At 52.6% G+C, this 20,831-nt stretch overlaps 7 protein-coding genes across 7 annotated transcripts; 5 read left to right on the top strand and 2 right to left on the bottom strand.

Moving 5' to 3' along the window:
* Positions 1-3,833: 3,833 nt before the first annotated feature.
* PtrM4_063890 (Zn-finger protein) lies at positions 3,834-5,604 on the top strand (the record flags this gene model as incomplete). The annotated part of the gene is made up of 2 exons (XM_001933103.2): positions 3,834-4,362; positions 4,478-5,604. The coding sequence occupies 2 exons, from the start codon at positions 3,834-3,836 to the stop codon at positions 5,602-5,604; spliced, it is 1,656 nt and encodes a 551-aa protein (XP_001933138.2).
* Positions 5,605-6,549: 945 nt separating this feature from the next.
* On the top strand, positions 6,550-8,476 carry PtrM4_063880 (ATP-bind-4 multi-domain protein; the record flags this gene model as incomplete). The annotated part of the gene is made up of 2 exons (XM_066105639.1): positions 6,550-8,367; positions 8,417-8,476. The coding sequence occupies 2 exons, from the start codon at positions 6,550-6,552 to the stop codon at positions 8,474-8,476; spliced, it is 1,878 nt and encodes a 625-aa protein (XP_065964266.1).
* A 558-nt stretch (positions 8,477-9,034) lies between these two features.
* On the bottom strand, positions 9,035-9,925 carry PtrM4_063870 (pre-rRNA-processing protein pno1; the record flags this gene model as incomplete). The annotated part of the gene is made up of 3 exons (XM_001933100.2): positions 9,035-9,324; positions 9,375-9,549; positions 9,614-9,925. The coding sequence occupies 3 exons, from the start codon at positions 9,923-9,925 to the stop codon at positions 9,035-9,037; spliced, it is 777 nt and encodes a 258-aa protein (XP_001933135.2).
* A 199-nt stretch (positions 9,926-10,124) lies between these two features.
* On the top strand, positions 10,125-12,515 carry PtrM4_063860 (mitochondrial inner membrane protein Mdm31; the record flags this gene model as incomplete). Its single annotated transcript, XM_066105638.1, has 2 exons — positions 10,125-12,317; positions 12,381-12,515. 2 exons carry the CDS (start codon positions 10,125-10,127, stop codon positions 12,513-12,515), a joined length of 2,328 nt encoding a protein of 775 aa, XP_065964265.1.
* Positions 12,516-14,273: 1,758 nt separating this feature from the next.
* On the top strand, positions 14,274-15,944 carry PtrM4_063850 (AraJ, Arabinose efflux permease; the record flags this gene model as incomplete). Its single annotated transcript, XM_001933099.1, has 2 exons — positions 14,274-14,766; positions 14,827-15,944. 2 exons carry the CDS (start codon positions 14,274-14,276, stop codon positions 15,942-15,944), a joined length of 1,611 nt encoding a protein of 536 aa, XP_001933134.1.
* A 1,881-nt stretch (positions 15,945-17,825) lies between these two features.
* On the bottom strand, positions 17,826-17,963 carry PtrM4_063840 (uncharacterized protein; the record flags this gene model as incomplete). Its single annotated transcript, XM_001933098.2, has 1 exon — positions 17,826-17,963. One exon carries the CDS (start codon positions 17,961-17,963, stop codon positions 17,826-17,828), a length of 138 nt encoding a protein of 45 aa, XP_001933133.2.
* A 259-nt stretch (positions 17,964-18,222) lies between these two features.
* On the top strand, positions 18,223-20,281 carry PtrM4_063830 (AraJ, Arabinose efflux permease; the record flags this gene model as incomplete). The annotated part of the gene is made up of 5 exons (XM_001933097.2): positions 18,223-18,525; positions 18,643-19,022; positions 19,076-19,105; positions 19,158-19,561; positions 19,638-20,281. 5 exons carry the CDS (start codon positions 18,223-18,225, stop codon positions 20,279-20,281), a joined length of 1,761 nt encoding a protein of 586 aa, XP_001933132.1.
* Positions 20,282-20,831: the final 550 nt, after the last annotated feature.

Genomic DNA, 20,831 nt, shown 5'->3' with positions numbered 1-20,831 from the left:
CTCGGATCGGCGAGTTACCACATGCTGGGAGCACAGTTGCTAGCCGTCTAGAGTCGGTTTCTCCCGCAGCGTTGTAAGACCCTCTGACCCTGTTCAATGTTGGCGTGAGCCGTGAGCACTTGTCTATCGCCGAGCTAGCCAGCAAGTGGAAGTTCGGCATCTCAACTCTCGAATCATGGTCCAACGGAGGGCTTGAAGAGATTTCGATAACCCAGCCAAGGCTCGCGACGTGCCGAAGCGATTTGCGACGGATACAAGTATTTGAAACTTAGTATCAGCTAAAGCATTGAATACCACGGTTCAAGTGTACCCATATCCTAGAGCTAACCACGCCTGTGGTTGTTTCGCCGCGGGCGTATCATTTGCTCGACACTGTTGGAGACCCACGTGTCTTGGGCTTGTATCAAGATCGAGTCCGTGGCGGTGCGTCCTCGACCGCCTGTTCTCACATCAGCACCATGGGCAGCAAGCAGACAACACGGCTCCAGACCGCGGAATATCGTGATTGTCCCACTTGCCGTCTCAACCAGACCACCTAGACGAGTCACATATCCTGTCAAAGGCTTGTCTATCAGAGAATTGACCTCGTTCGAGCCTGGGCTGTTTTTGCACCAAGGGTCCTCCTGACTGGCAGTCACACCGCATAGCACATCAGCATGTATTCAGCGCCGAGCACCCAGCATCAGTGTGGGGAAAAATTCCAGAAGCACAAGGTCCGGGACCAGTCGTGCGGCTCCCGGGAGATTGCAAACGAGCAAGTCCCTGCCTCGAGCATAACGTGAATTTCGTCTAAGAATTTTGAGACCGTGCTTGACACCCCGACGTGGTGGGCTCAGTGATCTGTCAGCTGCCTCATTCGGGTGGCATAGCCGTTGTCATTGCCTTTTAGGCCATGGCAACATTTTGATCAAGTTTCACAATTCCAGAAGACGAGGCACCATGGTGTCGGTGCCTCAATGTCAGCACGTCAGATGTGGCGAGTGTCCCCACATGACGAGCAACGAACCATGGGGACGACTATCGCGGTGTGTTTACCTAGAGTCAGTAGAGTCTTACGAGTTTGGCCTTGCAAGTCAGACGTTGTCTCCGAAGGCAGCGTAAAAGATAGCATTAGGCCGCGGCATGACGGAAGTAATCCAGGAACACGAGTGGCACAGTCGACTCTGAAGCGTCGTTGGTCGAACCGGGTGAGTTGATTCACTCCCGCGGCCATGCTAACGAGTCAAAGTACACCATCCCGATAGTCAAACCGTGGGCGAGCGGGAAAGTAGCCACAACCCCGCCAGGCTGGAAAAGTTCCTTCAATTGACGAAGATCAGGGCCCTGATAGGCGTCGGCCAATGATGAGGCCGAGGAAGTGGGGAAAAGGTTGAATGGAACGAAGCTGTGGAAGCCAGCTGTCTTTCCCCGGCGCCGTAGCTCTGGCAGGGCTACGCCGCACACGCCACCAGGTACGGCCCACTGTCTACGGAAGAGGCCTTCTTCGACTTGAATCGCATCAGGACCCTGTTGAGCGGTGGGTGAGGCCCCGCTGATGTGACCTTCTAGAAATTGCACCGTTTCCACGTGAAGTGGTCGATGTGTTGGGACGGGTACGGTACGGTACAGCGGCAAAAAGAAGGTCAAGGGAGTGGTGGAATCTTATTCCTGGGGTCGCGATAAGTCAGCATATCAACTTTGGACCTTCTTACCGTTTGTTCCTGCATCGTACCTGCAGTAGACGCTATCCTGGATCAATCAGCTCTGCAGTCAATGTGGGGGATGACGGCGGATGCGATCGGCTCTGTTTGAGTCGGCCGACGCTTGTCAGGCGAAGAAGAGAGGCGCTGCTTTTAGGCGGCGAGCCACTTGGGCCTCGCCGGCGGCTTCATAACTCTGCACCCGCAGCATTCAATAGTTCATTTCTATTTTGTGCCGACCAGTCATACGAGGCTCGGCGTGCATAAATCTTACCGCGGCGAAAGTGTAAACGAAGAGACACGACACATGTTACCGCGTCATATCCGACAATCAGCAAGCAATTTGATTATCGATACGTAGATGAGGCAGTTTAGACGTTTCTTTGGTAGACCAGCAACCCCACCATCAGAGGCAGTCTAACTTCTGAAACACACTTGTTGGTTGGATTGACGGCCGCATGTGCAGCCATATGAGCCCGCATCCCACCAACAGCATGCTTTTAGAGCTTCGTAAACAGACGTATGGGTGGCGACTTGCAGCTCATTGCACACGAGCCTGTCGCACCATGTAGAATAGCCGTCTTTGTGGCCACTGACAGACGGCGGGTCCAACCTACCTCACAGCTGGCGAGCAAATCAGGCCCAACGGGCATCATGTGCTTGCATCATGGCTGACGTTCCTGCGTAAGCCCGGCATATCGACGACTGCATGGCTCCAGTCTGCAGAGAGTCCAGTGTTGCGCGACGCCTGTGGCAACGAAGCCGTCTTGTATGTACTGCACACGACTTGACGCGGATGCACTTGGCTTCGAAGGGCTATCATTTACGGCCCAAGGCGCATCAACGTGTACATCGTGAGACATGATGCTGACTTGACCGTGCAGTCAGGTATACCGAGATGTTTGCGGTGGTTTCGGCCAGACATGCTGGACCGCCCAGATGCCACGGCGCGTCCTGGACGTCTGATCAACAACGAGTTTGCGCCGCCCGCCGTCTTGTTGCTTCTGTGTCGGTCGAGTGTGGCACGGCGGGCGGTACGGCGTCGTTGTGCGTGACAGTGACAGCACCATCCAGCGCCCAGCGTCATTGCCGTCACAAGCAACTTCTTCGACGCGACATGTATGGATGTTTCAAAACAACCTTCACTCGCCAGGGTCTCGCAGCTATCATTATCGATTGGCAGATAGCATGATAGGCTGAATGATTCCCGAGCGCGCTAATTTGGAGCCATGTTGGCGGCGTGCGTGTGCATGGCCCATGGCCCATGGCCCATGGCCGTCTGATGGGTGGTGGGGTTTCTTGTCAGACGCAGGACAGGACGAGACGCAGGACTCGCTCGCAGCCGTCCGGGCCCAGATGATGATGGTGATGATGGCGGCGGTATCACCGTCCGGTGGTTGCTGGTTGCTGCGCGCTCCACATGTCGCAGCGCCCGAGTAGCCACTCCTACCGCGAGGCTCAGTTGCCTTGTCTTCGTATCCTGTCCATGTCTCTCTTTGCATTCGGCGTAGGCGGCGGTAGAGACTGACGACGTCGGCGGGCCCTCTGTCCCGCCATGTGCTGGCCACGGGCCAATACGTTCAAGCCAGCCGGAACCGCCGTGCACATCTCATTTCGCGTATAGCCCCATGCAGCTATGCATTGGGCGAACAATTTTAGGCCCAAAACCCATGCCTCAATGCACTCGCTGCTTTTGACGCGAGTCAAGACTAGGGTCTAATGCAGGATCCCATACCTAGTTGGCTTGTGGAGCGCACTGCGCCCCGACGCACTAAAGCGAGCCGTCCTTCTCTGTGCGCTCATCAGTTCTCTTTTTCACTGGCCTGCCCTTGTTCAAGGTTCATCAACCACGTCCCTCTCGTTTCTTTCCGCCATCGCCGTTCAGGTTTTCATCTTGGGTCATAATTTTGTGCCCTCACACTCTCTTTGATCTTCATATTCATCTTAGTCGCAGTTTCGTTATTACGAGCTGTTTCCACACTCATTCCTTCGACACTCTCTTAAACAAACCCAGCTTCCAACTACTATATACAACTAATTCGTCCCGTCTTTACTCGGTACTCAACCGTCATCGACCCATCGAACACAAACGTATACAACGACCACCACTACCAACTTCAGTACTGACCTGAACACACCCAACCCACACTCGCAATGGACGGCTCATATCCCATGCACCCTACCCAGGCCATGCAATCACCTTTCTTCTACTACAACCCAGACCCCCAAGGCGAGAACACACGCCAACACGGTCACTTCACACCCCACCCATCAGGACAGTCAACCTTCCAGCCACACAACATGTACTACCAGAGGCCAACATCAGCAAGCTCTCACATGTCTTACCCCCAGACTGCATACGCCAACCAGATGCTTACCCCAGTTGCCTCCCCACAGCCAATGTACCAGAAGCAAACTATCCTGATCCAACCCCAGGACTCGCCATACCTTCAGCCCATTGACACCGACTACTCATTCTCCCCTGCCACTCCTCCTCTTTCCACATGCGGCAGCAGCACCAGCAGCCCTCCTTCATCATGCGAAGTTCTCCCCACACCGCTGCATGACATGTTCCCTGGTGAGGGCATTGAGGGTGTCAAGCAAGGTTGCGAAGGTGAAGTCTTCTCCGAGATCCTGTCCGCCGGTCTCGAATGGCGGTCAACCACCCCACCCATGACACCAGGTATTTACCCTTATTTCCTTTCACTCCAACTTATAATTACCCTGCCATGATGGTTTTGGGCATCGTCTGCAGCATATCACATGAGCGTTTGCACAGTGTTGCTAACTCCTGCAAGTTTACATCCAGCCTCCTTCGGCTAGCCAGGGGTCGTACCTCCTGTCCGCTACTTCTTGCCCCTCGCTTTCCCCCTCACCATCACCACTCCCTCGCACACCCTTCCCTGAAGCTGAGAACAACTTCTGCAACCCCCGCGATCTGACCGTCTCTGCTACTGCCGAACTCCCCATCGTCACACTTTGCCCCGGCGACGAGGAGCACAAGGTTGTCCTTAAGGGTGAAACCGCAAAGGTCGAGAACTTCGAGTCTGCCCAATCCTTTACCTTTGCCGGCCTGCCTACTTTCGAGCCCCTGTTCGAGCTTGACTGCGAGGACGACTTCACCGGCCTTGTCAACTTCCCCGCCGAAACCGTACAGTACCTCGGCAACAAGCGCCAGCGAACTGATCTCGGTGCATTCTCACCTGAAGAGGATTTCCTGAGCGACGAGAGTTTCACAGACTTTGAAGAGGAGCTCGTGCACGGCTTGCCACTCACCCCTGCATCCAGCGAGTTCGACAACATGTCGGCCACTTCCGCACCCAAGAGGCGAACAGTCAAGAAGTCGCGTTGCGAGTTCAGCGAGACCGAGTCGGACTACCAGGGTAAGCAACAGGCATCTGGTGATGATAATAACACCATGTCTGGAGCATCAAGCCAACAAGAATCAGGTCAAGCCGAGAACGCTGTCGGCTCCAGCTCAGACGAACACACGACCCCTGTCGCACCCACTAGCCGCCGTGGTCGCAAGCAGTCGCTAACCGACGACCCTTCCAAGACTTTCGTCTGCACTCTCTGCTCGCGTCGCTTCCGTCGTCAGGAGCACCTCAAGCGTCACTACCGCTCTCTCCACACTCACGACAAGCCCTTTGAGTGCACCGACTGTGGCAAGAAGTTCTCCAGGAGCGACAACTTGTCGCAGCACCAGCGCACCCACGGTACTGGTGCCGTCAGCCTCGAGGTCATGGGCTCTGATTTCCATCACACCGACATGCAGCATGGACAGTCAGGTGCCTTTGGCGCACAGGCTCCGTCCACAATGGGTGAGATCCTCTACAACGCTGCCGCTGAGATCCCCACATCCAGCTCAGATGGATCCGAGAATGAGTCATCACCCAGCGACAAGAAGCGCAAGAGGAACGAGTAGACTTTGCCCTCTACCGAACTTAACTTTTCAACTCTTATAACGACCCCTCATGACACCCACAACACTCGGTAGAAGGACCCCGCATCATGCCCGGCGGCCGCTCGTCTACTTTCACGTCGTTACGCGCAAGGGCAGCATAGCTAGACAGGCGGTACAGACTCACTTCGGCGGCTCGACTTCACAGTCGACACCAAAAATCCTTGCTTCCCCTTCTCACCTCCTGTATTCTTCACTGCTGATCTTGCGACAACGAGTTCCCGAGATTGGCTTTTTTCAACATCATTTGGTTTTGCGTTTAGCACGGCACATCAGGGGTTCTGGTGGGAAGCTTGGTTACCATTTGGCGGATTGGGATAGATCTGGTGTTTTTCTTGGTTTTCACTTATGACGACATGGCCATTACCCGTCACCGGCCACTGTCGCCGCGCTGCCCCTTGTTCACCTTTTGCGCTTCCTACAGTCGTTGTAATCGGGCTGCTACACATGCGCGCCCACACATTCTGGGAATCTTCGCTTCATTCTTGCCACACATCATGTAATCGTCTGACTTCATTTGCTCAGCAAACTTTTACTTTACGTTTTATCGTAGTCAATTGTAGGTTAGAGGTGCTGGCACTATTTGACTATTGCATACAAAAACACGTTACATACACATACACTTCAAGTCTGCTTTCCCTGCATGTGATGATCCCGTGAACCACGAAAGATGTCGTCTACTTTGCTTTTCCCTTGTTGGACAATGCGTGCAGCTTTAACAGACCCTGAGTACCATAGACACACAGCGTCTGTTCGTTTTCTGGAAGCAACGAACAACTAGCGTGCGTTGACTTTTAGCGAGTACCTAATGCACCTGCATTTCCCTCATGCAATGCGGCACCGGCCCGCATCGTCTCCAGCCTTTGTCTTTTCCTTAGTCGACCATACCGGGGCATTTTTCCAGTCGCCATGGCGTCGTCATTGAACGTGGTCGCACTGATCTCAGGCGGCAAAGACTCGCTCTTTTCCACCCTCCACTGTCAAGCAAACGGACACACGGTTGTAGCATTGGCCAACCTGCATCCCGCGCCTTCCACCGATAATGATAACAATGAAGATATCAATAGTTACATGTACCAAACCGTGGGTCACTCGGTTATCCCGCTCTATGGAGAAGCACTGGGCATCCCGCTTTATCGACAGGAAATTGTGGGCACGGCGGTAAACTCAAGTAGAGATTACGCGGCGGATTCGCAAAAGCAAGACAAGGACGAAACCGAAGACCTTGTCCCTTTGTTGAGGAAGGTCATGGAAGCGCATCCTGAAGTCAATGCTGTGTCCACGGGGGCTATCCTGAGCACGTATCAACGGACGCGTGTCGAATCTGTTGCGCTCAGGCTGGGGCTCACACCGCTGTCGTATCTGTGGCAGTATCCATTGTTACCACCATATACGCAGTCATCTCTTTTGCATGACATGACCGCGGTAGGACAAAAAGCAGTCATCATCAAGACGGCATCCGGTGGCTTAGACGAGGACTTTCTGGGTCTCGATGTCGCTAGTCAGGCTACCATAGCGAAGTTAGCGAAGACAATGGGTCGATATGGTGACGCTGGTGACGGTGCGATACTGGGTGAGGGTGGCGAATTCGAGACATTGGCATTAGACGGGCCCCGACCGCTGTGGAAGAAGAGCATTAGGATCGACAATGGACCGCCTGGAAAGTTGGACGGCGAGCAGGCGGTTTTGAAGATCAAGGAGAGTGTGCTTGAAGAGAAGACGAATGATGATGAGAGACGTGTAGATGCATTGAGGATACCAGAGCTCTTTGACGAAGAGTTCAAGAAGATATTGGAAACTGCCGAGATCACCGTGGAAGATGCAGCACTCGCCTCCAACGAGGCGTTTGATGTTCATCCCCAGCCGGATGCTATATCTGCAGTGGAGCGTCTTCCAAGGAATGCGGCAAAAGATACCGCAACCGTCTTCCTCCACTCGAACCTCACGAGCGATACCCGACCGTTCTCTCCAGCCATTTCCCCGTCGCGCCAACTCATCAAAATCTTCCTCCTTCTCGACCATTCCCTCAAGCAAGTCCACCTTTCCAGATCCAGCGTCAACCATGCCACTCTGCTCCTCCGTGACATGGCAGACTTCACTGTCCTCAACCCAGTCTACGCGCAATACTTTAGCCATGTGAACCCCCCAGCTAGAGTTACCATTGCAGCTGGAGACACACTCCCCAAAGGCGTAGACGTCATGCTCAGCGTAATCGTAGACAAAGAAGATAAAGACGCACAAGGTAAAGTCACCAGACCAGTAAACAGACAAGGACTACACGTCCAAGGCCGAAGCTACTGGGCCCCTGCAAACATTGGACCCTACAGCCAAGCCATATCCACCAGCCTGCCTTCCAACAACTCGCACAACCAAAGCAGCGATGTTTCAAACTGCGGAGAAGTAGTCTACGTAGCCGGCCAAATCCCCCTCGTACCCGCCTCCATGGCCGTATACACAGATCGAGGCTTCAAAGGCCAGGCCGTCCTCTCCCTCCAACACCTATGGCGCATCGGCCGCGCCAAAAACGTAAAATGGTGGACTGCAGCTGTGGGCTTCATTCCGGCGTCGCAGCATCCGGAAGACAGGGTGCGTATCGCACAGGATGTGTGGAAAGCTATACACGCCCCAGCACATGACGACAACGCAGACGAAGAGGACGAAGACACGCATATCGATCCGTGGGATAGATTGAATCAGCACCATATATCCGCTTTTAGCGATACAACGGTCCGCAGTCCGATCCCAGACCGCGCTGTTGTTTCTTCTGATTCCACAGCGTCTACACCACCGTGCTTCGTCGCGCAAGTTGCATCACTGCCACGGGGCGTGGATATAGAGTGGAGTGCTACGGGTTTGACCTGTCCTTCGATCCAATGTACTCGCAATCCTCAGATTCCGCACCTTCGTGTTACCACCTCAAGAGACACTCGTTCTCGTTTCCTGACACTCGAGGTACGGAAACGGAGCGATTTGACTGTGTTAAGGGAAGTGGGTGAGCGGGCGTGGACGTGTGCTACGCTTTATGTGGGGAGGGGGTTTGAGTGGTGCGGTGATGGTGTAGGGGCTGCGGATTTGGAGGGTGTACAATGGATTCCTTGTCAGAGGGTGTGGGGAGAGGATGGGGAGGAAGTGAGGGGTGTGTTTGTGGGGAAGATTGATGGGTAAGACGGCCAGTTGCATGAATCCAAATAGAGATGTAGATGTGTATTCCATAATCATCTATCACAAATTCTAGCAGCGCTGATACTTGATGCTTCACATTTCTTCTATAGCTGTGTCATATCGCTAAACCATCGTCCTCCAACCATAAGTCATATCGGATGGTATTTTGCCCTTTATCCCTTTCTCCTTGAACGCCATGTAAATGCACTACGTCCTCATTCGGCACATGCCTCTAGAACCTCTCCTTCATCCTCCCTGCAACCGTTCGCAGGTTGCCATAAACCTTGCTGGGATTCTGTCCCAGGATCAAGCTGACAATGGACTCGCGAGCGATGTGAATGTTCTTGAAGCCGCCCAGAATGTGGATCTTCTGGTCTGCCAGGACGACTCGTGTCCTACTGGCGTTCTCAATGGCGAATTTTGTCTTTCCGTCTTTTCCTGCTATTCTTCCAATTGCTCTGCCGAGGTGCTCGCCCTGGAGGGTTTTCACGTCCTTGATCTCGAATGTCTCGATGTATAGATCTGATTGTGTTAGAGGCGCGTATGAGTCTGAGATATGTTTGGTTACTTACCATCCAACCGGAGAAGCGCGATGGCATCGTCGACATCGAAACCTAGTGTAAATGCCTTGAGGAAATCTGCTCCTTTCTGTAGGGCTCCGGTATCCGTTGTAGCGTTGCTCGTTCGTAGTTCGACGCTACGTGATTTGAGGTTCATTCGGCATTGTAGCTTGAGGTTCTCGACCAGCTATGGTATGTTAGCCGCTGTCGTAATTCAAGGACATAACTTTTGAAGCGTTTTGAAGACCTACAGGGGGGTATATTTTTGGCCAGTTGGCCTTCAAAGGTGTCATGCGATGTGGTGGGATTGGGACCTTGCGCTGCTCGCGGCGGAATGCGAGGGGTATCGATTTAGCGACGGGGAATTTTGGGGCTCCGCTTTCGTCTGTCATGGGTATGTCGTCTGCGGGCGCTTCTGATTCTTGTGCTGCTGCGACAGGATCAAGGCTCATATCGACAAGCTCTCCTTCAGTTTCTTCTGGGAGGGGAACGGAAGAAGGCTCCATGGTGACATTGTGGGCGAACTCCTCGGGACGGCGTTGTAGCGCTGTGGGGGCGGGCATGGTGTCGCGTGTGGGGTGCGGTGACAGTGAATTCCTCACCAAAGTTTATAGACGTGTGGTGTCGTATGGCGTTTGGTCGCAAGCTGGGCGGTATCCAGACGGTAACAATTGTGGTGTGGGGCGGCTCAAAATATGTCAACCTCGGAAGTACGCTAACACCCCAAAGACGTCTAGCGCCTCGTAGCCTTCCGGGCTCTCCATGGCTTTTTCATGTGCGGGCAATGACGATCTTATACGCCAATCAATAACCGCCAGCGCCCTCTACACACACCGCAAACCCTCCGTTGCTCCTACACCCACTCGTTCGCATATTCTTACGCTTGCGAACGTCGACAATGTACCCGCCCCGGTTATCATGAAAAAGAATGTAGGAACGCTCGGCATCCTGGGGCGCCTCGTTGCTGGCCAGCCACTGGTACAGAGCCGTGGTTTGCTTCCGTGGGGGGTGCTGCAAGCATGGGCGCAACCATCGTCGCCCTGGGAGAGAGCAGTTCAGGTGCGACCTATTTCTGGGAATTCGCACATCCGTGGGCCGCCGACGACAACAAATCGGCTTTGGATTGCGTCCTCGCCGTGTCTAGGACGCTCTCCCACTTCGCTACTACAAGCACCCTCGCCCCACACGAGTCACATCCAGCAAAGCGTGACTAGCACAGTCCTCTCCGCTTGGGCTAGGCATGCATCATCCAAAGCATCGCGCGCGCTCAGGAAGAGCAGAAGCAGCGACCGACGCAACAAGAGTTCACTGACGAACGGCTCGTCCAAGAACAAACGAAACGCCGCGTCGCAGACACCACCATCCAACTCTCCCTCTTCGTCGAACCCGCCTCCCAATGCCTCGAAAACACCCGCAAAACCGCAAGAAGAAGCCTCGGGTGCTGCGAAGCCCCTCCTTGATCGCCTACCCCATCATTTGCCACACATTTACCGCCCGAGCAAAGCAGAGCTCCTAGCGGCAGCATCCGGCTTTTGGTCTCGAATAAAGATTCACTTCAAGTGGCTCACCATCAGGAGTACACGGCCATTCAACGCCGACGAAATATACGCTTTGTTCTCGTGGATCATAGCGGCGCACGTGCTATGGATCGTACTGGGTACAACCACCTTCTTCATGCTGGCCATCTTCCTGGTCAACACGGCATTCTCGCAGGAAACAATTGCCAAGTGGATTGGCAATTACCTGACAAAGTCCTCGGGCATCAAGGTCGTTTTCGAGACTGCTGTGGTGCCTAAATGGGGAGACGGTGTCATTTCCTTCCGCAATGTCTTCGTCTCGCGGCGTCCAGGTCAAGGCAAAGGAAAAGTCAGCAAAGGCTCACAGATGGAGATGGCCGCTGCCGCTGCAGCCAGGGCGCATCCAGAAAAGGATGCACAGGATGGAATCCCAGATAAGCCCGAGCCAGAGGAGGATACCAACTATACCCAATTCGACATTTCCATCGACACCGTCAACGTGACGCTCTCCTTTTCCAAATGGTTCAACGGCAAAGGACTATTGGAGGATGTTGAAATCAAGGGCATACGCGGTGTCGTGGATCGAACTTCTGTCCGCACAATCGAAGGCGTAGATCCCAGGTCTTACAAGCACGAACATAACCCTGGCGACTTCGAGCTCGAATCCTTCAAGATGGAAGACCTACTGGTGACCATCTACCAGCCGAACGGCTTCCGCCCCTTCTCAGTCAGCATATTCTCCTGCGATCTGCCCCAACTACGGAAGCAATGGCTGTTCTACGATTTCCTTTCAGCTAACATGATGTCTGGTTCCTTTGACAATTCTCTCTTCACCATCCACCCGCGTCAAACCCACAACTACACAGGCGCGCAACTGAGTAGTGGTCGCGACAGCGAGGACGGAAGGTCCTGGAAGAAGCACAGCCGTATACGAATTGACGGGCTCAATATTGATCACCTTAATCGCGGACTTGAAGGCCCCTTTTCTTGGATCCATGAGGGCAATGTCGACATTGTAGCAGATGTCATGTTCCCCAATGACGATGACGATAGTATCGCAAAAGTAATGTCCGACATGTACGACCGTGTCGAAGCCACCGTCATCCAACAGCGCAAACATCACTTCTCCGACCATGCAGTCCACGGCTTCGATGAACAGCACCATGACGACGCAGACTCTGAAAAGGGGAAAAGAGAGGACAACCGCTACGTGATCATGGACATGCGCGTCCATCTCAATGATGTCCGCGCCGCTGTGCCCATCTTTACGAGGGACATCTCGTACGTCAATAACGCCCTCGTACGCCCAATCGTAGCGTACATGAACTCTAGTCGTACCTTCATTCCGGTAAATTGCAGGGTTGTGAAAAGGGTTAGCGAATTTGATGGCAGCTGGACGCTTTACGACAGCGGACTTATGGAGGAAGTGTCGAAAGAGGTAAGCTTCTATCAGTGTCACTCTCGACTATTTCCAACACAGATGTGCTAACAAATATAACAGATGTATGATGCCTTTGCGCGCGACGTTCTCGAAGACCGAACTACGCGTAAACGTCGGATAAAAAAGGTTGGCATTTGGACACTACAACTCGCAGCCCAGGCACTCTTCCTTGGTCTTGCGGGAAACATTGCGTAAAGATACCCTGATGAACAAAACGAATACATCTCTTCTTACTGTATTATACATGATCAAGTAAGGCGTTTGGCGAGTAGTTATACGAGTAGCATGTTTCACGGGCGGCTTGGGTTATGAGCTGAGGCATACAGCGGCCCTTTCATGGCCGATACCAACGACGGAATGATGAATAGCTTTTTCACTATTTTTATCCAGTGTTTGAAGACGGCACTTCTGCGATCTGCCGCGTCGGACAGGGCGCGCACATGCACATGTAAGACTTGTGGAGTGTCAATGACGAAATGTCAGCATCAGCACCGTTTGCTCTTTTTCAAATCAAAAAGCATACAACGACATCCCCATTCCCCAAAGTCTTCTTCGTGATTTTCTGCTGTTCGAGCACTTGTGGTTTGTCCATTAGTAGAGCATATCCTACCACGGCCGTTTTGTGTTACACGTCAAGGATAATACTATTGCTGGGTCCACCCTAGTTTGAGCTGACCTGGGACAGTGTTGTACGCAATTTCCAGATCCGGGCTTCCCGGTGAGCTTGAGATGCAGTTGGATAACCAGGGGACGAGCGGTTGCATCCTAATATCAAGTGCGAAGAGCCGCCTCCTTATGGGGATGTGACCCATTATATACAACGTCGCAACTCTGTAGCAATGAGTTTTCGAACACTGAACGGTTATCTTTGGGCAATTGCCGGTCGGTTTGCCCGCCGTGGTACCCGCCGGCTCTTGGCTCGACGCCTCATTGCAGCTTACGCTTGGCAGAAATATATTACCACGACCTCCACCGATCTAGATGATCCATCGATCCTCTGGGATTTACCTATCCAAATCAGAAAGTATTGACAATACACACTCAGCTCAAAGTTCAGTTCCAAACTAACCGTCGGAAAAACTTGGTAGTCAACGAAGCAGTACGGACGTCAGACCCGTTGTTCACGATACATAACGAATTTCAACAAGGCGTAAACGCCCTGTACAAGTCGACAACAAGCATATTAACAGGGAGAATATATCCTCTATTTTCGTCCGTCTTGGTCTGATGAGAAGCGCTGGGCAGCTCATGGCCTATGAAAAGCAGAGTAGTGACGATCCTCCGATCCTCCGCCCGACCCTCCTTCCGCGGATAGCATGACATGGTCCGCCTTCGAGGCTGTTCAACCTCGCCGCGCTACCACTACCTAACATTTTCTTCTGGAATGCTCCCCCTTGCAACTGAGCCACCATACCATTGGTGCAATATGGCAAGATGCTGGGAAACTGGCGTCTATCCGTTCGAATAGCTCAGTCTGACCCACAAGCATAACCACTAGACCATGGGTGATGAAAGGGTCTATCCCGCTGTGCCAGACGGCCACATATGTAATTTACCCCCTAAAAGGTGTAGCCACGCAGCTCATGTATATGCGGAGGGTCACCAGTATCGCCTTCCGTGGTCGCCTTGTAAGGTCGCCTGTCCCCGCTCTCTTTACCGGAAGGCATTCCTTCCTTAAGTCAACTCCACATACTCGTCACTTCCTGGTGTTTCTACGCAATTGATCTACTTTTCATGTACAGCTGAATCTGTCTTGGGTTACATTCACGGCTCCCGTCAGCCAGCCTCAGCTTCGGCGGTACCCTGGTAAGATTAAGGTTTCCAGTTCTTTGCTGAGAACATCAGCATAATCTTATTGGCATGAAGTCAGCAAATTGATAGGAGAGATACAAGGGAGAAGTATAAGTATGCTAATGACGATCGTCGCAGTTGATTCTCTACTGAACCATCACCATGCCCACGCCAGCCTCAGCCATGGATCCTGCGTGGGACTCGCAAGACCGAGTAGACGAAAAGTCTTCCGAACAAGTGAAAGAGTCAGAGAGCAGATCATATGGAGATTCGTTTTCCAGCGACCCAGAAAAGGCCATCGACAGTAGCTCATGCTCAACAAATGCGGACGAGGCAACATTATCCAGTGATTCACCAGCAGGTGCGGAACAAGATCCCAACATAGTGGATTGGGATGGCCCAGACGACCCAAAGAACCCTCAAAACTGGTCTTCAAGAAAGAAATGGGGTATTATCTGGACTATCGGTGCAATCACCCTTATCACCTCCATCGGCTCTTCGTTTTTCGCTCCAGGTGTTCCACAAGTCATGAGAGCCTTCCATGAGACTTCTTTGACAATCTCTGCATTCGTCGTCTCAGTCTACCTCCTGGGATTTGCCACTGGTCCATTGGTCGTTGCACCCATGTCGGAACTGTACGGACGAAGACTGATATGTAAGCAACGCGGCTATTAAACAGTACTTTGAATATAAACTGACGTAATGTACTTTCTAGACAACGTCTCCAACGTCCTTTTTGTGATATTCAGCATCGCTTGCGCAGCCTCGACCTCCATGGGAATGTTAATAGCATTTCGATTCCTTGCGGGATGCGCTGCATCAGCGCCTCTAACACTTGGAGGAGGCACAATCGCAGACATGTTTCCCCGAGAGCAAAGAGCCAAAGCCACGGTTGTCTGGTCCATAGGACCACTCCTTGGACCCGTCCTCGGCCCAATTGGCGGAGGGTTCCTTGTGCAGAATACGGTGTGGCGTTGGGTGTTCTGGATCATCGCCATGTTCGCCGGAGTCTCTGCTGTCGTCTTCTTCTTTGTGGGCGAAGAAACATATCATCCCATCATCCTGGCCCGCAAGACGGAGGCTCTTCGCAAGGAAACCGGTAACATGAATCTCCGCTCTAAGCTCGCTTCCGACCTGCCACCCAAGGAGATCATTGCCCGAGCTATCGTCCGCCCGATGAAGATGCTCATCTTGTCACCCATCGTAGGTCTGATGTCGCTATACGTGGCAATCAACTATGGTATCTTGTACCTTTTCTTCACTACCGTAACCTTTGTATTCGAGGGCCAATACGGCTTCTCCTCTGGCGCCGTCGGATTATCCTTCCTTGGATTCGGTATTGGAATGCTTGTCGGCATGTTTCTCATCGGCCTCATGTCTGACAAAAACATCACCAAACACCAGAACAGTGGCGGCGCCAAACCAGAGCACCGTCTTATGCTGGGACTCACCGTTCCTGGTGCCATCAGTCTCCCAATCGGCGTCTTCGTTTACGGATGGACCACTTACCACAAAGTCCATTGGATCGTCCCCATCATCTTCACCTCATTCATTGGCCTCGGTAACCTGACGGCCATGATGACCATTCAAACATACCTCATCGACGCCTTCACCATTTATGCTGCATCCGCCATTGCCGCGTCCACCGTTCTCCGATCTGTTTTCGGTGCCTTCTTGCCCCTGGCTGGACGAGACATGTACAAAGTGTTAGGTCTAGGTTGGGGCAACAGTTTGCTTGGGTTCCTTTCCCTAGCCGTCGTACCCGTGCCGATTCTCTTCCGCATATACGGCGAGAAGATCCGGACGAATCCAAAGTGGCAGGTTCAATTTTGAGGAACTCAAAATTGCCATTCTTTTCGTATATATCAAGAATAGAAAGCATAGAATGAGTTGGATATCGAATTTGCATTGGGCGGAGTATTAATCAGTAAAGTACGTCATATTCCCCCCATTGAAAGGGGTGGCAATGTACCGTGATGGTAGGACATGCGCAGAACCGGCCAATTGACCGAACACATGGTCCATGCTGACGTGACGAAACCGGCAATAATCTTACTCACACAACCCTTGGTCTGGAAAATCTTCGGTTCAAAATGCCGCCACCACCGCGAAGGTGCATCGCAGCTCATCCATCCGCTAAAGAAAGATCTACAGATCACGAGATCTTTTCTCCGCAGGGAAACTCCCGCCGCTAATGCTACGGCCCGGCATCTTGGGTCTTGGGTATGTATTGGAAGCTTGGAAGCTTGGTTCAGCGTTTTGCGGCGGGGTAGTTCCATGCAAAGCGGGCTTGCGGTAGTGGTTATGAGCCGATGTTTGGGTCCGGGGAAGTATGGGGAGGCGGGGTAGTTTTTGTTTGCAGCTTGAGATGGGGAGGGCGTTGTTCTGTAGTTTGGTGGTGAGGTCGTGGGCGATGTCTGATGCGTGAGTGGCGTTTTGGATACTGTAGTCACTTGAGTAAATGAGGAGCTATTAAAACATCAAGAAACGAGCGATACTGTAGTCATATCAAGCATTCCGTCCCCACCAAAGGGGGAGGATCGTGTAAACCTAGGAGAGTTGGTTGAGTCAAGGGAACCATACCCAGCAAACTTACGTAAGCACATATACAGCTTGGCTCCAGCTTCAAACCGCACGGCGACGCCGTATATGTATGTAAGTCTAAGATATTACTTACATTTTGCGCACATGCAAGACACCATCCCTCCACAAACGTACACCGCCAAATGACGTGCATGTTACGTACAAAACCAGCTCACAGCCGTGTGTCAACGGCCGGTGAGCCAAAAACAAGCTGAAGGCAGACGCGCCCAGTCTTCCCTCCCAACTGTTTCTCGCACACACGGAAGCGGAGAGATAGACGTCTCCGACGTCCGACTCGTGGCGTTTACGTTTAACCTGGCCAGGTGAAGCGAGGTCTGCAAGTAAAGGCTAGGCCCGCCGACGCGGTGCTCCACTCCAACGGCGAAATTTTGCCGGCGTGGATTTGGGCTTCATTAGCACAGTTTCGTTAGGCAACCATATTTTCTGGAGCATGTTTGTGCATTGTTTTTTGAATTTACGGACGAACATGTACGGCGGGAGAAGGTGTCGCGCATAGGTGGCGTAGAGACAGATTGTTGTGCATGCCTGGCGGAGTCGAATTGTTGCAGCCTGGAAAGGGAAAGAGCATGCCGACCCAACGACGACTGTGATGCCGATGCCGATATGTGTCAAGGGGGGGTTGAGATGACGGAAGATGGGAATGCGTGCCGATGATGTACGATTTACGATACGCTGTATACGTGTGTAGAAAAGTCGAGAAACCTCGGGAGGGACCGTGTGGTGTTTTGTTCTAGCGCGATGGAAGCCTCGCATTCGGTCTTTGCGGTCAGCCGTCTGCGGTCACCGCCAAAACGCTTGATACGCGTTCCGCCGCATGATCGCTACGCTGGCGCGAAACCCTGACTTGGAAGCTTCTATCCCCGTTTTTTACTCTTCCCAGATGCGGGTATTTTTCTTTTTCCGTCGATGCCCAGCATACCAGGCGTCCGATGACTCTGACCGTTCGTCAGACTCATCGACCCAGACAGGACAGTACCGCAGCATGGCTTTGATCAGGCAGCATCAATCTCTTGTTTTGCGGGATACCGTCATCTAATTCCTGCGGAATACCGCAACGGACGAATGAGCAAAGCCAATGGAAGCTGAGATGGAGCCAAGAGATTGCGCCCGTCATATCGCTTGCATCGCCTTTTCCTCGCGTGCGATTAGCTCCGACCCACCGGTACAAGCTTTGTTCGCGTGTGCGAGCGTGATACCGGCAGCGAGATCTAGCGCCTCGGGGACGGGGACGGTGGACAAGATAGTCATGGTGAGGAAAAATAGTTGTCCGTTTACTACCCCTTCAGCCTTAACTCCGCCCTTTTGGAGCGTGTGGCACTCCTATTTTTGATGCGACCCACTGTGACTATAACTGGACGCTGCCCTCCCTTTCCCCAAGGCTGTAGTTGAACGTACCTCATCATCTTGCACTTCTGCGCTTCTTTGTGCCAGACCGTTGACGATTTGTTTGTTCTTGGCGTAGCGTTTGCTCCCTTACATCATCGACTCTCCAACGCCCTTTCTTCAGATGGCCGATCCAAACAACCAACTACGCCCCTCGAGTATGGCGGACTCGGAAAAGACCGCCACACCTAGCGTTCCACCTGCTGTCACAGAGGAGAAGAAGGGTCCTGTTGAAATAGTGCTTCCTGCCACCACAACTGCCGTTGATGCTACACGGCCTATCACCGGTGAAAAGGCATTGACTTCACGACCCGACTCGGCAGTCGTCCCTACGGAAGAAGAGGAGGACAGTTTCGAGTACCCGACCAAATGGAAGCTGGCAGCAATCAGTATTGCATTGTGTCTGAGTGTGTTTTGCATGGCTCTCGTAAGTATAACGTCCCTAGATCATCGGTTCCACAGTTTTGGTAAGCCGGGATCGACAGCGGCTGAAGCTGTCAAACCTCAAATGGGCCGCTAGTGAACGTTGCTAACGTGCCACTAGGATAACACAATCATCGCAACCGCTATTCCTCGCATCACGGACGACTTCAAGGCCCTTAACGATGTTGGCTGGTATGGATCATCCTACCTGCTCACCACTTGCGCGACGCAACTCTTCTATGGAAAGCTGTACACTTTCTTCTCGATCAAATGGGTCTACCTCATTGCGCTCTTCATCTTCGAACTCGGCTCCTTGATCTGTGGTGTTGCGCCAAACTCGATTGCTCTCATCATTGGTCGTGCGATTTCTGGTGTAGGTGCGGCTGGTATCTTCTCTGGAGCCATCTTGATCATCTCGGTCACTGTGCCGCTGCGCCAACGCCCAACATACATGGGACTCATTGGTGGCATGTACGGTATTGCGTCTGTTGCTGGTCCACTGTAAGTTGTGATGTACTCATAAGATAGTCACCAAGATGCTAACAAATGCTTAGTATGGGAGGAGCCTTTACCGACCATCTTTCGTAAGTAACCTTAGACACCCATATCAATCAGCCAGTTTACTGACAAGCCCAGATGGCGATGGTGCTTCTACATCAACCTTCCTTTCGGTGCTGTCACAGCAGCTTTCATCGTCCCCTTCCTCAATGTCAAGCGCCGCGGCGCCAAGGTCCAGGCTACATGGAAGCAACAACTCCAGAAGTTCGATCTTCCCGGTACTGCGTGCTTTTTGCCAGCCATCATCTGCTTGTTGCTTGCTCTCCAGTGGGGTGGCAGCAAGTATGCATGGGGCAGCGCGCGCATCATTGTGCTTCTCGTCCTCTTCGTTCTCTTAGTCTGTGGATTCATTGCCATCCAGTGGTGGAAGCAGGAGGATGCTACTGTCCCCCCTCGCGTTTTCCTCAACCGTAACGTATGGGGCTCTGCATGGTTTGGTGCCATGCTGGGTGCAGCTTTCTTCCTCATCGTCTACTATCTCCGTAAGTCCCAGGTCCAGGCTCTTCTTCAACATGGAGGAGTGCAAAGTAGTCGAACAACATTGCTAACATATCGCAGCCATCTGGTTCCAGGCAGTCAAGGGAGCATCGGCTACCAAGTCTGGTATCATGAATCTTCCCGCGATTCTCGGTCTCGTCATCATCTCCATGCTTGCTGGTGGCGCCGTGACCACTCTCGGATACTACACGCCGTTCATGCTCCTCTCTTCGGTTCTCATGGCTATTGGTGCTGGTCTGCTATCAACCTTGGAGGTTGGCAGTGGATCTGCCCTGTGGATCGGTTACCAGTTCATCTTTGGTGCGGGTGTCGGTTTTGGCATGCAGCAAACCCTCGTGGCGGTTCAAACGGTGCTTCCTGTGGACGATATTCCCATTGGTACTGCAATCATGATGTTCTGCCAAACACTCGGGGGCGCTCTCTTCATCTCGGTCGGCCAGAACGTCTTCACCAACCAGCTCATCAAGAATCTCAGCAGCGTGGTACCGGAGCTCAACGCCCACATCGTGCTCAGCGTCGGCGCAACAGAGCTCAAGCATGTCATTGATCCCAGGTTCCTACCTGGTGTGCTCACTGCGTACAACACGACGCTGACGCAGACATTCTACGTCTCAGTAGCATGTGGTGCTATGTCGATTGTTGGTGCCGCGTTTGTGGAGTGGAAGTCGATGAAGGGCAAGCAAATACAAATGCACGCAGCTTGAGCGAAGCCAACGGACCGAGAGGATAAGACGGAATCGACCGACCTAGGCCACTTTAAAGTGTAATCCGACTTCACGAATTATTGGACGATGTGATCGTCTGTTGTATGATACCCCTTTTCGTCGGAATTTTCTGCTGGCAAGTCAGCACTAGTATAGGGTACAAGCGCGGCGTCCGGTTGGTTTGGCATAAATGTGCTACTGTGTCATGAGTAAAGATTCTAATATGGGAGTGTGGGATGTAGAAAGCTGCTGGATGCAGCAGATGGCCTATAAGCCAGTCGTGCTGAAGCACAAAGACTCTTCGCTCCTGAAAAGCTTGATAGATACATGTGATAATTCAAAATCATGGCGTTTTTTTAAGGTTTACGATATTCTCGTATTTGCAATAAACAACGCTCAGCCCTTTTCTGTCACATCCGCGCGTTGCCGGGTACCTCTAAATTACTGGCCAAGCCGCGCAGATGCAGCGCAGTACTGCTTTTGGGTCGGGCCGGGTGGATGAAGTAGTCTTGCACAGCCACTGTGACGTCAGCCGTCAGCCTGGCACGCT

This window comes from Pyrenophora tritici-repentis, chromosome 2 (genome assembly GCF_003171515.1).
Source record: "Pyrenophora tritici-repentis strain M4 chromosome 2, whole genome shotgun sequence".
NCBI lineage: Eukaryota > Fungi > Ascomycota > Dothideomycetes > Pleosporales > Pleosporaceae > Pyrenophora > Pyrenophora tritici-repentis.
This window is presented reverse-complemented; position numbering and strand designations above follow the sequence as displayed.